General features: G+C 49.9%; 1 protein-coding gene across 5 annotated transcripts in view; it reads right to left on the bottom strand.

Annotated features, from left to right (window-relative positions):
- Nucleotides 1-1994: 1994 nt before the first annotated feature.
- LOC147326848 (zinc finger protein 609-like) overlaps nucleotides 1995-12930 on the bottom strand; it is a 30670-nt gene continuing 19734 nt past the window's right edge. For 4 of the 5 annotated variants that reach the window (XM_086302207.1, XM_086302206.1, XM_086302208.1 and 1 more), the window contains 7 exons: nucleotides 12334-12562; nucleotides 7700-7787; nucleotides 5126-7280; nucleotides 4651-5023; nucleotides 3311-3625; nucleotides 2991-3060; nucleotides 1995-2632 (listed from right to left, as the gene is read on the bottom strand). In XM_086302207.1, the coding sequence (XP_086158333.1) occupies nucleotides 2623-2632; nucleotides 2991-3060; nucleotides 3311-3625; nucleotides 4651-5023; nucleotides 5126-7280; nucleotides 7700-7787; nucleotides 12334-12562 (3240 nt within the window). In that variant the 3' untranslated portion in view covers nucleotides 1995-2622. Of the gene's footprint in view, nucleotides 2633-2981; nucleotides 3061-3310; nucleotides 3626-4650; nucleotides 5024-5125; nucleotides 7281-7699; nucleotides 7788-12333; nucleotides 12563-12930 lie in introns of all 5 variants that reach the window. The other variant, XM_086302209.1, reaches the window with a different exon arrangement.

Raw genomic sequence — 12930 nt, 5'->3', positions numbered from 1 at the left:
AAGTCAAAGACTCAGCGGTCCTGTTGCTCTATTTTCACCTGTAAAGCAGGAGTGGGGCAGGCGGAGGTTTACCCTGGTGCAGGTGTGCCGCGGTCAGTGGAAGGATCCGCGAGTTTCTCTGTGAGTTTCCCATCACGTCGTAGCTACTCGGTGCTTGTTGGAAGTTTAGGGGTTTTTTCGCTGTAAAAAGAAGTTTTCTTCCCACGCACAGCGGACACTAATGTTTTTGTCACTTTTTATGGAATCAAGCTCAAAGTAAGGTCAGTACTTCCACGCTTTAAACGCTGCACGCTCATACTCTCTCTGCACTCGATATATGATCCATTGTTGATCTGCACACAGCTGTTGTCATGAACGGCGCACTCGCTTACGTCACTGTCGTGAGACATTCTCGCAAAAAATCATGGTTTTAGTAACGCAGTAACGCAGCGTTCCTACGGGAAAGTAACGGTAATCTAATTACCGTTTTTGCAATAGTAATCCCTTACTTTACTCGTTACTTGAAAAAAGTAATCAGATTACAGTAACGCGTTACTGCCCATCTCTGGTCAGCAGTGCTGTATCTAACGGCTGTCAGAGGTTTGTTGTTACATATTCCAAAGGTCATTAATATTTGATGTTAAAGTTAATCATCTTTTATTATCCTTTAAAATAACACCTGCCTCGTCAATAACCTGTATTTATTCATCAGATCACTCTAAGTTTGAAAATGTTTTTGTATAAACTCGATGAACAGGAAATCAAACTCACGAGTTGCACTAGTGAGCACAAAGTCTTCAGTGAGGAGAAAACCTCCACAGACATGTCGACCCTCGTTATCCTGCACTGACGCCATCGAGCTCTGCGCCGCTTGTTCTCCATGAAAGATTCCTGTTGCAAACTCTGATAAAAGAAGAAGTTAAAGTCAGTGTGGCGTTTACAGCATTAAGATAAATCAGGTATATTTGATGTCTCACTGATGTCTCGCAGACATGGTGGAAGACAAAGAAGAAGCTTGTGCAGACAGCGCATGGTGCCAGCAGGAACCTCAAACCGTCCTTTACTCTGTAGAAAGACTTTTATACAACACGCGTCTTAGTTTGAAGGCTGGACTATCTTCATCATCTCGACTTCCTGTCATGCTAACCGCAGGCTTGTTCTTAGCATTAATAATGTTGGAATCTTGTTGGTTATGATACGCACAGCTGTCACATCTAGTTTTGCGTTTTCCTGTTGGTACATTTGGACGTCGTTGGCTCTCATTCTGCAGTTTACAGACACCTGAAGTCTCCGGCACCGTCACAACCATTAGTGACCTCACGGTGTCTGCTGTGAGGACGGCTCTGGAGACCAGAGACAGCACAACACTTATACTGCAAAATGATTTTTACAAGTTGTTGAATGAAGTTAGTTTGACAGAAAGTTCTGAGTAAAGAAGAGATGTGTCTGAAATTCTCCAAGCCCCTCCCCTTTTCTTACAAGAGTGGTTAGCATCATGGAGAAAACAAAAACAAGCTAACAGCAGAGATTTCATCAGCTGAGATTACAGCTGCAACTCTCAGGTGAAACTGTATCAACATCATCATACAGGTAAAATGATCCAACAGAAGACAAACTGAAGCCTTGCTGGGAAACAGCAGTGAAACATCCGTGTCAGCAATGCAGCAAGGCCACGTCAGCGTGAGCAAAATACAGGATGAGATGGGGTCATCAATGAACCGCTGCTCAGGGTGAAACTGTGCTGCTGCTGGCAGAAGGAGAGGGGGGGTGGTGCGTTAGAAGGCATCGATGGATCCACATCCAAAAGCACATTTCTCCATTTGTTTTACGTTTTTAAACCAGGAAATATTTTATTCTACACAATGAAACCAGAGTCTGCAAGCTTTGTTTTGAAAGAAGAAGAACCCTTTGATCTGAGCGGATCCCTCCTGCCTCCCATCATCCCAGGACCCGAAGACGTTTCACAACATCAGCTTCTCTGTGGTGTTTTCAGGGAATAAATGAGGACACTGAGCTCGAGCGCTGCTCCACCAGCTACAGGTTTAATATCAGATCAACAACAGTAGAAAAACAGAGGCAGAGACTACCAGACAAAAAGAAGAGTAGGAAATCCAACATCATCCAACAGCTCTTTAAAATAATTCCTCTGTACAGTATTTACACACACACACACACACACACACACACAGAGCATGTTTACAGCTACACACTGAGGAGGAGGAGCCTGTCACTCAGTCAGTACAAGGAAGCAGTCTGAATACTGCCCTCTGATTGGCCGGCCCTCCTTCATCCAGTGTTCTCTTTATTTCACGTGAAGCTGAGACGCATCCAGGTAACGGTGTGATGTCACCCGGAGCTGAGCCCGTCCTTCTGAAAGAGGTCAGAGGTCACCCAGTCGTCCCTGCAGGTACGTCACTGTGAGCTCTGCATCCCAGCAGCACCTGCTGGCCAACGGGACCGCCCAGAACCAGCAGAACCCAACGGGACCAGGATCCGGTCCGGCGAGGGTCGGAGCAGTTGGCTGGACGTCCAGGCAGAGATATCAAACACACACAGAACACCACTGAACTGATGTCACGGAAACAGAAACACTTCTTCACGTGATCCAGTCACATGACTCGGAGAGGCGTAGAGGCTGGCCAATCAGGTGTGCCTGTAGAAAGTGAGAGGAGATCACGGGTCAGAAGATTTTACCAGGGAATGGTTTGAAATTAAAACGAAGAAGAAGGTGATGATGATGAGGAGGCTGATGTCCTGTTCAGTAACTGTTTTTTTACACTGAGATTCACTGATCTGACCAGTAGGTGGAGCTGCTGCACTGAGACGCCTGAAGCAGGGCAGGTACAGGTGTACAGGTGGAGAGGAGCGGCACAGAAGTCCCAGCATGTTCATGGATGTGATGAGCACCTGCGCAGCACTCACACATAACTGCTGTGTGTGTGTGTGTGTGTGTGTGTGTGTGTGTGTGTGTGTGTGTGTGTGTGTGTGTGTGTGTTTCTTACCGTTCTCACCTCCGTGCGGGCGGGTACATGGACTGGGCGGACGCTTGCTGACTGGCGACGATGGCGGAGGACGAGAGGCCTGAAACAAAGACAGGATGTCAGAACTGAAACAGACTCGCACACGCCTCTCATTAAAAGCAGCTGCAGGCTCAGAGGGGTGAGGTGGGCGGGCTCAGAGGGGTGAGGTGGGCGGGCTCAGAGGATCCCTTTCCAGCTATGAATCATGGGAGGTCAGCTTCACCATGGCTGTGTGGCTGGTCACTAAACTGAGCAGGTTGTCCTCCAACACCTGAGCTAAAGAGGATCTAAAGGCAGCAGGCGAGGCTCACCTGAGGGGTAAGACAGGTCGTACAGAGGGTATCCCAGGTGGTGATGGGACTGCATGATGCGCTGCGAGGGCGAGGAGCGTGGCCGGTCGCCCTCCCTTTCTCTCTCCCGCTCTCGGTCATGTGGCGTCTTGCTGTCCTGGATGGACGGCGACTTGCTTTTGTACTGGCTGGCGTGCAGCTGCAGCAGGTCCAGAGCTTTGGCCTCGCTGGACGGCTTCACAGACGGACTTGACCTGGAGGGCTTCTCGCCGTCCTCGCCCGCCCCCACCTTCCCGCCGTATGAGGAGGCGTAGTAACTGGCTGGCAGGTACGAGCCTGGAAGGACAAACATGAACAAACAACATGATGTTTATGTTTGAACATAAAGGTTCAAACATAGGTTCGGCATGATGACGTGGCGGCAGCAGCTCTAAAGGTCAGTACGCCATTTTTCAGTGGTGATTAGTGTGTAACTGTGTTCTCCAACAAACTCAGGATGTTTCCCCCACCAGCTTTGAACACAATGGCTGAGATGGATCCAAACATCACATTTTATGTATGTGGCTAGAGACCGCCCACAAATGCATGACGCCAAAGGCAGAGGAGAAGAGAAATCGCAGGCGTTTAAATCCATGCCTGCATCTTCAGACTGCAGATATGAAACACGTGTTTTATCCTTCACCAAACACATGACAGGAAGGAACGAGACAACGCCACCTTAACAAAATCTCATCCTATATCTTCTCACCTCAGTCTAAAGCGCCACAACCGTTTCCACAAGGCCACTTACAGTGTGAGGCAAGCAACAGTAACAGTGACTTTGATGCGTCTTTGTTGACCAGCATGTTTGTCCCACAGTGGCCACCGTAGCCAGGATTACACGTGCAGTGGCGAGATAGCTTAAAGATCTTTAAACCTCTCAGCATCGACTCCTCTACCGCGCTTTCTTTCGGGGGCCAGTGAAAGTCTGATCATCCGGGGCCGTGCGTCGCATTCGTCTAATTTTATATTAATAACGTGAATGAAAATGAGCAGAAGTAGATTTGAAGCGTCGGCTGGTCTAAAACAGCCTGATCTCATTTGTTTACACAGAAATGTGGAAAAAAGTGAAAATTGGTGGATTTTAGAGGAAGTTGCATGTTGAAGTTCAGCTTCCTGAAGCCGTATCACTGTGAACAGTCGGCAGGTTTACCGGCGAGCCTAAACAGAAACCAAAACCAACAGCTGGCACTCGCTCGTCCCTCGGACGCCACAAAGAAACGTGGCTTTTAATTTAACTCGCTGGTTTTCACTCTCCAGCCCTCGCCGCCCTCGCGCTCTCTTTGTGCTGCGCCTGTTTATGTCGTGTTTGAGTTTCTCACCTGGGTAATTCTGCATCATGACCGAGGGCATGCCTCTGTACCCGGGGTGGCTCGGCTCGTAGCCCTGGCTGTAGGCGTACGGTCCGTGCATGTAGGGCACGTAGCCCTGATGCTGGGCCAGCGGCGAGGGGAATTGCATGTGAGGCGGGCGCGCCTCCTTCCCGCCCCCGCGGAGCTCCTCGGGAGGCAGCTGCGTCCTACCCTCCGCCACCTCCTTCGCCGCCTCGTCTTTCTGGAGGCTCTCCTTGGGCCGCGGCCTCTCTTCCTTCACCTTCCTGTCCCGCTCCTCCTTCCACCTGTCGTCCTCCTGAAGTTTGGGAGCCTCCGAGTATTTGCTGGGGTAGACGTAGGACCACAGACGTGAGTCGGGCTCCTGCAGAGAGGGAGAAACCTTCATCAGCATCAAACTAACCTCAATCAATCTTAAAACACAAGCGAGGTGGAACGTGCCGTGACAGAGGGAGGACACCTGTACCTGTCTGTACCACATGGCAGCTTCGACGCTCGCTGCTCGGCCCGGCTCTGCCCCTGACTTTGGCTCTTCTTTCCCGTGATGCCCTCCTTCACTCAGCTTGATCTTCAAACCCTCGGGCTGGGCGGCGGGCGCCTTGGAGTCCTCTCCCTTCGCCATGATGACCGACTTGGCCTGTTCCGAAGCCGTGGCGGGCTCTTTGGGCTTCGCTGGGTTCACGCCTCCCCTGGCGCCCAGATCCGTGAGGCTGGGCGCCCTTGACAGAGTGGGCGGTACCGATGCCTTCTGCTTCCACTCTTCTTTCACGGAAGCCTCGCGCTCTTTGCTCTCCGCCTTCTTGTCAGCGTGGCGCTGTCGCTGCTCCTCGAAGTGTTGACGGTAGGCAGGGTTGGAGGCCAAGAGGTGGGCGTGGTAGGCCTGCTCGTGGGAGTAGGAGTAGGGAGGGACGTAGTACTGGTTGTAATAGAGCGGCTGGGCGTACATGTTGGAGCGCTGCTGGATGACTGATGGCTGCGGAGGCCCTGGCTCCACCTTTCTCTCCTCCTGAGGCTCCTCCTTCAGTTTTCCCTCCTCTCCCACCTCAAGCTCCTCCTCTTTCTTCACTTTCACTTGTGCTATCTCACCATGAGGTGGTGCTGCAGGCGCTGGTCCCGGGCTGGGGTTGGCATAGGTGGGGGAGTAGTAGGCGTCGTAGCTGGGGTAGTACGGCGAATCTTTACTGGACGCCTGAGGGGGAAACAGCGCCTTCTTGGCGCTCTCACGAGGTCCCTGGTCAGGCTCTGGCTTGACCTTTACCCCCTCTGCCTTACCCTCGCCGTCCTCCCCAGCATCAGAGATGTCAGAGTAGGCGGGGCTACCGGTCTTGACCGATGCGTTGTCGGCTCCGTTCTGGGTCATGTGAAGCGTGGGCGCCAGGCCGGCCTCCATCCTGCTGGCCACGCCGATGGACGGGCTGGGTGCGTTGTCGGAGAAACTGTACACCTTGTCGGCTTCGGCTTTGATGCTGGCGAGCCGGCTCTGCTGAGCTTCCGAGGAGCCGTTGAGCAAAGCGTCTGACGCCTCAGAGTAGGGGCTCTTGCCCTCCTCTGGCCTCCCCGCCTTACCCATCGCCTTCGGGCTGTCCTCTTCCTTTCCGCCGTCCCTCTTCTTTTTGTCTTTCTTTTTCTTGTCCTTGGAATGGGCGGGGCTGGAGGCGGGGTCAGTGAGGGGCGCGGGTTTAGGCTGGACGTTTTTCAGCTGGGGGCTTTTGGGTACGGACTGTACCACTGAGCCCAGAGCGGGGGAGGATGCTTGGAGGGAGTATGGCGAGGGAACTCCGGGCGCGCCGGCGGGGCGAGTCAGCTTCAAGCCTTTCTGTCCCAGTTTCTCAGCTTTCCCCCCGGCCGTCATTTTCTTGACCTTCCTGTCGTCCATGCCGTCATTACTGGCCTCGTCAGTCAAACACGCCCCCTCCTCGCCACCGTCCGTCACCTCAGGCTCAGCCTCGCTCGTCTTCTTTTTAACCTTTGATGTCAGCTTGCCTGGTGAGGGCGAGGGGGCATCGAAGCCCCGACCCTTCGGTGTAGTGGAGCGAGCAGGCGAGATGGCGGCGCCGTTGCAGGAGGCGGGTTCGGGATGGAGGGCGGGGTCGTCCCCGTACTCGCTGTCACCGTCCTGGTCCAGTCGGACGTCCTGGTCGTTGTGGGCGCGGGCCTGGTGGTACTTCAGTCCGTTGATATGCTTGTACTTCTTGTTGCAGTTGGGGTGGGGGCAGTCGATGAGGACGGGGGAGGGGCAGGTCCGGTCCAGCTGTGGCGGCGGCAGTGAATCGGCTTTGCTTCCAGGCAGAGGCGTCCCGGCGCCGGTCGAGTTCGTTCTCATGCGCTTTGACGCTTTGGTGTCCTCTGAGCTGGAGGTGGGGTCCATATCTGAGGCGGGCTTTGTCTTCCTCTTAGCGGAGGACGGGCTGGCTTTGGCGTCTTCGCCGCAGCCAGGCGTCTGACTCCCACGCCGCCCTTTGCTGTTGGCCGTGGCGCCGCGCGTCTTACTGCTGCCGCTGCCTTTATTGTCCGACGAGTTGCTGTTGTCGTTCAACGGCGTGTTGCTGCTGGGACGCATCCTCTTACCTCGACCGCGGCCGCTCCGCATTTCCACGTCACTGGTGGGAGACTCGCAGAACCTAAAAACACAGAGGTGGACATCAGCGAGCCGAAAGACACACCTGACCTCACCTGTACCAAAGGTAACCAAAGGTGTCACGCAGCGACTCAAACAAACCATCGTACAGCGCACAGAGCCGCAGCTGTCCATTATCAGTAATCGAGTATTGATTACTCCATCGAGTAATTGGATGAGACTTACGTTTGTCTTATTAATGAGCAATAATAAGTTGTTTTGTTTACCTGCATGAAACCTACAGCCTTTCCCTGTGTTTACGTCTGCAGGTATCGACCACGTGTCTCACTACAGGCTCATCTGTATGTTTGTCCCTGACACGTGTCTACGTGTTTACATGGTGGTGACTGAGCGTAGCAAGAACGAGCTTGTTTTATACTCGAGATCTCGGCCGAACGGCGTGAGCCTGAGTCGTTTCTGTACCTCGGCGGCGCCCAGTCGTGCCGCGTGCAGTCCAGCAGAGTTCCAACGTACGTCTTGTTCCTCCAGGTGACGTTCACAACCAGCATACCTGCAGAAAAACACACAGGCAAACCATGAACACGAGACATTTTTAGCTACTCGGCACGGAGGTTCTTTCAGCACTGTGTTTCGGCTCAGTTAAACTCAACTTGAGTTTTGAATTTCTTACAGCTTTACAAAATTAAAGAGAGCGCTGGGCCTTATATCAGCTTACATTAAAAGAAGCAAAGCGGAAACACTTTGCAAACATTATTATGGTGAATTATCAGAAACCACATATATTGTTTAAGCCCTCTTTCTGATCTCAGTTTTGAGCCGTCACATGAAATGTGTGAAAGGTTTCTGCACTTCTTTATAAAGAAGGTAGCCTCGGCTAGGGCGCGGATTACTTTGCCCACATCTGACGCCTCTGATCCTCCAGTTTGCTCGGCTGTCTTTCAACAGAGTCGGTTACTCTTGCTCAGCTACAGGAGGTGGTGGATCATCTAAAGCCTGTAGGCTCGCCCTACGATGCCATCCCTCCCCGTTTTCTGAAAGAAGTTTCTTCTACCACAGGTTCAACTATTTTAACCATTTTAAAAAGCAGCCTTACTTCAGGTGTGGTTCCAAAGAATTTCAAAGATGCAATTGTGCAACCACTTCTTAAGAAACCTGGGCTAGATACAAACGCTGTTGATATCTAATATCTAAGCTGCGCTTGGAAAAAGTAGCATGTAATTGATCCCGTTTTTGAATGCACAAAATGTTCAGATGATTTTCCAGTCTGGTTTTAAAGCAATGCATAGCACTGAATCAGCACTTTTAAGAATTTTAATGACATATTTTATCATGCGATTCTGGTGAAAGTGTCCTTCTTATCTTACTCGATTTAACTGCTGCATTTGACACTGTAGACCATGAAATTTCAATCTCGTGTTTGGAGCAGTGTGTCGGTGTAACAGGTTCTGAAATGCTTCAGGTCTTACTTAACAAACGGAGTCCTCCCGTGCTCCGCTGTCTCATGGAGTACCACAGGGTTCCATTCTGGGCCCTATCCTGCTTTCGCTTTATTTACCTCCCTTGGGCTCAATTTTTAGGAGACACGGACTCTCGTTTCACTGTTCTGCAGATGACTGCCAGATTCATATTCCTCTTAAAAAGAAAGATGGGTCGTCTGTAAATCGCTTACGAACATGTCTGGAGGACGTCAAGTCGTGGTTGGCGCTAAACTTTCTTTGTTTTAATGATTCTAACACTGAAGTAATGGTGTTCAGACCTCCTCCGCTGCTGTTCCGTGTGTTGCTTTGCAAACCCCGAAATCCTGAACTTAAGCTTGAAAGCCAGATCGGGTCGGTTGTCAGGTCTAGTTTCTTTCATCTGAGGCAGCTGGCACTTTGAAACAGTAATCCGTGTCTTTGCAACCGCTCGGCTGGGTTACTGTGATTCTCTTCATTTTGGGGTGAGTCGATCTTCTGTTCTTCGACTGCAGCTAGCTCAGAATGCTGCTGCACGTCTTTTGACTGGCACTCGTAGATGTGAGCACATCACCCAGTTTTATATTCACTTCATTGGCTGCCCGTGCATTTTAGGATCATTTTAAGCTGCTTTTATTTGTTTTTAAATGTCTGTCCAATGCTGCCCCTCTGTACCTCTCTGAGCTCTTCATCCACACATACCCTCCCAGCCCCTCAGGTGGGCAGACCAGCTCCTCCTGAGCGAGCCCAGGACTAATCGTGAGCTCAGAGGGGATCGGGCGTTTGCTGTGCAACACTGTGGCAGCACCAAAACTGTGGAATGAGTTGCCTTTACATGTTAGACAGGACCTTCCTTATCTGTTTTTAAATCACGTCTTAAAACATATTTATTTACCTTGGCTTTCAGCCAAACTTACAGGGGGATTTCCTGCACATTGCTTTCACTTTTTCACTCGGCGCCTGTCGCCGTCTTCTCTCGGCTGCTCTGGACTTTCCGTTTTACCATCCAAGCAGCTGATTGGCTCATTAGAAGCTGGGGCTGCGGACTTACTCTGGAGGCCTCTCTGCGGATGAATGCTGGTGATGTGTAACACCCTCAGGTGCTTTTATGAGCCAGTTCCTCGTCAGCTGATGCAGATTACGTTTTTAGCTAGCACTATCATAAATTTATATCATAAATTTGGATATCGGCCGACACTGATATGAATCTGATACAGTTTTCTTTAATCAATAAAACTGTTTTTTTTTTTATATATCTTGCTGCATTTTGTATAAGTTCATACTCAAGTTTAAATAAACAACACTAAAGCTATTCTGTTATACTGTATGTAAAAAATGCACTGCGCCCAAAATATTTCATAGTTCAGCAAAACTGATCAATCTAGTAAACTTAAACCTACACCATCCTCCCTATTCTGGTATTTTAAAGAGTACTTAGCAGAAATATTAGGCAACCAAACTAATAAGGTTGCAAACTCCCAGCAAAAAAAAAAAAAAAAAAAATAGGGAACCACCCCTCACGCTCCACGTCATGATGCTTACTCGACGTAATCAACCTTAATTTGATGCAGTGTGAAAAAAATGCACAGAAATCAATTATTTTTCAAGAAATATTAAATAGATTCAACATCTTTCTTCAACAGAACTGCAGACTGCACAGATGGTACCTTCCCAAAGGAAAAAGTGCTATAGCTTACTAGGGTATATTAGACTTAACAGTTACTATATACAGTAATGGACTTCTATACATTTTACATCAGATTAAAACTTTGGGTGTAAGATTCAGATAATTATTTATTAAAAGCTCGACATTTTAAATGAGAATAAGAAAGAAAAGTATGTCTTTGTGCCCCCTTTTCCCTGTTCATGCCCTATCGGCCCCCCTGGCTAAACTTTGCTAGATCCGCCCCTGCACAGTTACCAGCCGTCAGCTACGTAGAAAAAGATCCTCGAGTAGAAAGTAATATTAAATAAATTCTAACAACAGTTTAAGCTTAAACGTGCTGCTGCTGTTCAGCCGCTGGTTTCCTCTTTCTGGTGCAAAGTGGGCCAAAAGCAAAGAAGAGAGAAAAGCCGATCAGCTGATCATTGATCAGTTTCATGATTGAAGCAGCAGCAAGAAGAGGCAGTCGCTCCATATATCGGTTGATGAAATGCTGGTTTGGTAGCGAGGCTACAAATACTCAACCAGACCACAGGGCACGCCACAGCCTCTCGATCACGTGACCACACTGTTGCGACGTGCTACGGTTATGAGCCGAGTTACGCCGTGTTGCAAGTTTTGTGAGGTGCTTTTTTGATATTTAATGGATCGGATTACATTTTTTATTTCTCTCCGATATCCGATCCAGTAATATACGTCAGTATCGGGCCGATACCGATACGTAATATCGGATCGGTCCATCTCTAGTGCAGTTATTAAAAAAACAAACAAACAAAAAAAACAAAACAAAAGACTTCACATTGAAGTACAAACATCATTTTTTGTTGGTTTGAAAAAGCCAAAAGTTTTCTGACCCCACAATTAGGATGAAGGGATAGGAGTTAAGCTCCTCCCCTCTGGGGTCTCCACTTTAACAAATGAGTCCTCAGAGTAACTCCCCACACTTACAGCTCCTTTCTTCGATGTGCTGACGTGACTGTATCAAAGCACGGAAGCTGCGAGTGCAGCAGGAAGCAGACGTCTAGATGCGACTTTCCTCCCCGGCTGGGACGCAGATGTCGAACGCTTTCATACCAGCGTCACGCTCGGCGGGTTTCTGAGGTCGAACCGCATCAGTGATTGGCTGACAGTGGAGCTAATTAAAGAGTGAGATTGAGTACTTCAGCAGAGCTTTCCACTAACAGGAGCACTTCTAATGAACAGCTTCCTGCCCAAGCCTATCACCTCCACACAGGTTTTCCTCCAGCTACACGCCACTCTGCATTCGGCGTCCACAGGACGTGCAGACACGCTCACAGGACGTCACTGAATAAAAACTGAGATGCACGACTGTTCAGCAGGGCCGTAATCCAGACAATAAACTGGACCTGATCTTTTCACAGAGCTCCACACTGGCTCAGCATCGGCAGCTCTGCACGCACATCACACCTGCTCAGAGGGGTGGAGTCATGAACGTTCAACCCAAGCTGATAAAACTGATGCATGTGTTTGTTACAGTATATCAGAAGGTGGTTTTTTTCTCTGCAACAGCCAAAGGCAAAGAAAAAGTACTGACGGAACAATCATTTCATTTTTGTGGCTGAGTTATTGGTACCACTGCAGCTGCATGAGGCTCAGCAGCAGTGAGAGGTCAGTGAAACATCAGAGCATTAATGAAGCACCTTTTCTCTAATCTAACGGGAGTTTTGTGGCGTGAAGGTGCAGAAAAGCTTTCTTTTTGGAATAATTTGGATTGACAGGAAGACAGCGCGGTGTCCGCTCGCCGTCGCAGCTCGTAAAGGTTTGCTGCAGAAACCGAGAGTCTCTCGCTTCTTGTTTGGTTCGTTGTTCGTGTGCACGGCTCTTCCTTCAGCAGAATGGGAAACGATGTTCAGGCCGGGGTAGTGCGAGTGCCTCTGATGAGCGCTCATTTTGTTCTTCAAATAAACACACGTAAAATAAAACTACGCAGCCATCTACTGCGATAACGCTTTTCTCACCATCCTCCGTCTCCTGCCACACGATGCCCTCCAGGTTCACGCTGGTTCCCGGCTCACAGGGTCCCAGGCACTCCGGCTCGGTCGCCAGCGCCGCGTCAACGGTGTTCACGGCGATCGAGCGCGTGCGGACCATGATCTGCTCGCAGGGAGACGAGATGTCGCCGCTGCTGGGGACGGAGCCGAGGAGGTGGAGAGGGGGAGGAGCTGGGGTGGAGACTGGAGACTCCATCTGGACGGAGGACAGAGAAGACGAGAGAGAAATCAAACACGTGAGTGCAACCACAGGAGAGCTGGAAGGAAATCCAACCTAATGTTTAGTTGGTGCCAAAACAAAGAGAACCACTTATCACGTTAAAGAAATAAAGATCATTTATTCCCCGTGACGGGAACAGCACCTTTGACCTTCTTCAATCCTTGGCTGCCCATCAAGGCGGCACTCAAACATCTACCGTCTCTCTCTGAGGTAAAACTGCAGCTTCTGTGAATGAAGTCTGGTGCAGAACATCTCCACTTCCTGTCTGACAGCAGGTTAAATGTCTATTTAAACTTCACGCCTTACTTCGTCTCTCTGCCAAAACACAGAGCCATCCCCATCTG

This window comes from Aulonocara sp. 'chitande type north' Nkhata Bay, linkage group LG7 (assembly GCF_057382095.1).
Source record: "Aulonocara sp. 'chitande type north' Nkhata Bay isolate Kocher_YH1m ecotype deep benthic linkage group LG7, A_spYH_male_GT1.1, whole genome shotgun sequence".
NCBI lineage: Eukaryota > Metazoa > Chordata > Actinopteri > Cichliformes > Cichlidae > Aulonocara > Aulonocara sp. 'chitande type north' Nkhata Bay.
Note: the sequence above shows the minus strand (reverse complement) of the source record. Positions and strands in the feature narration are given on the sequence as shown.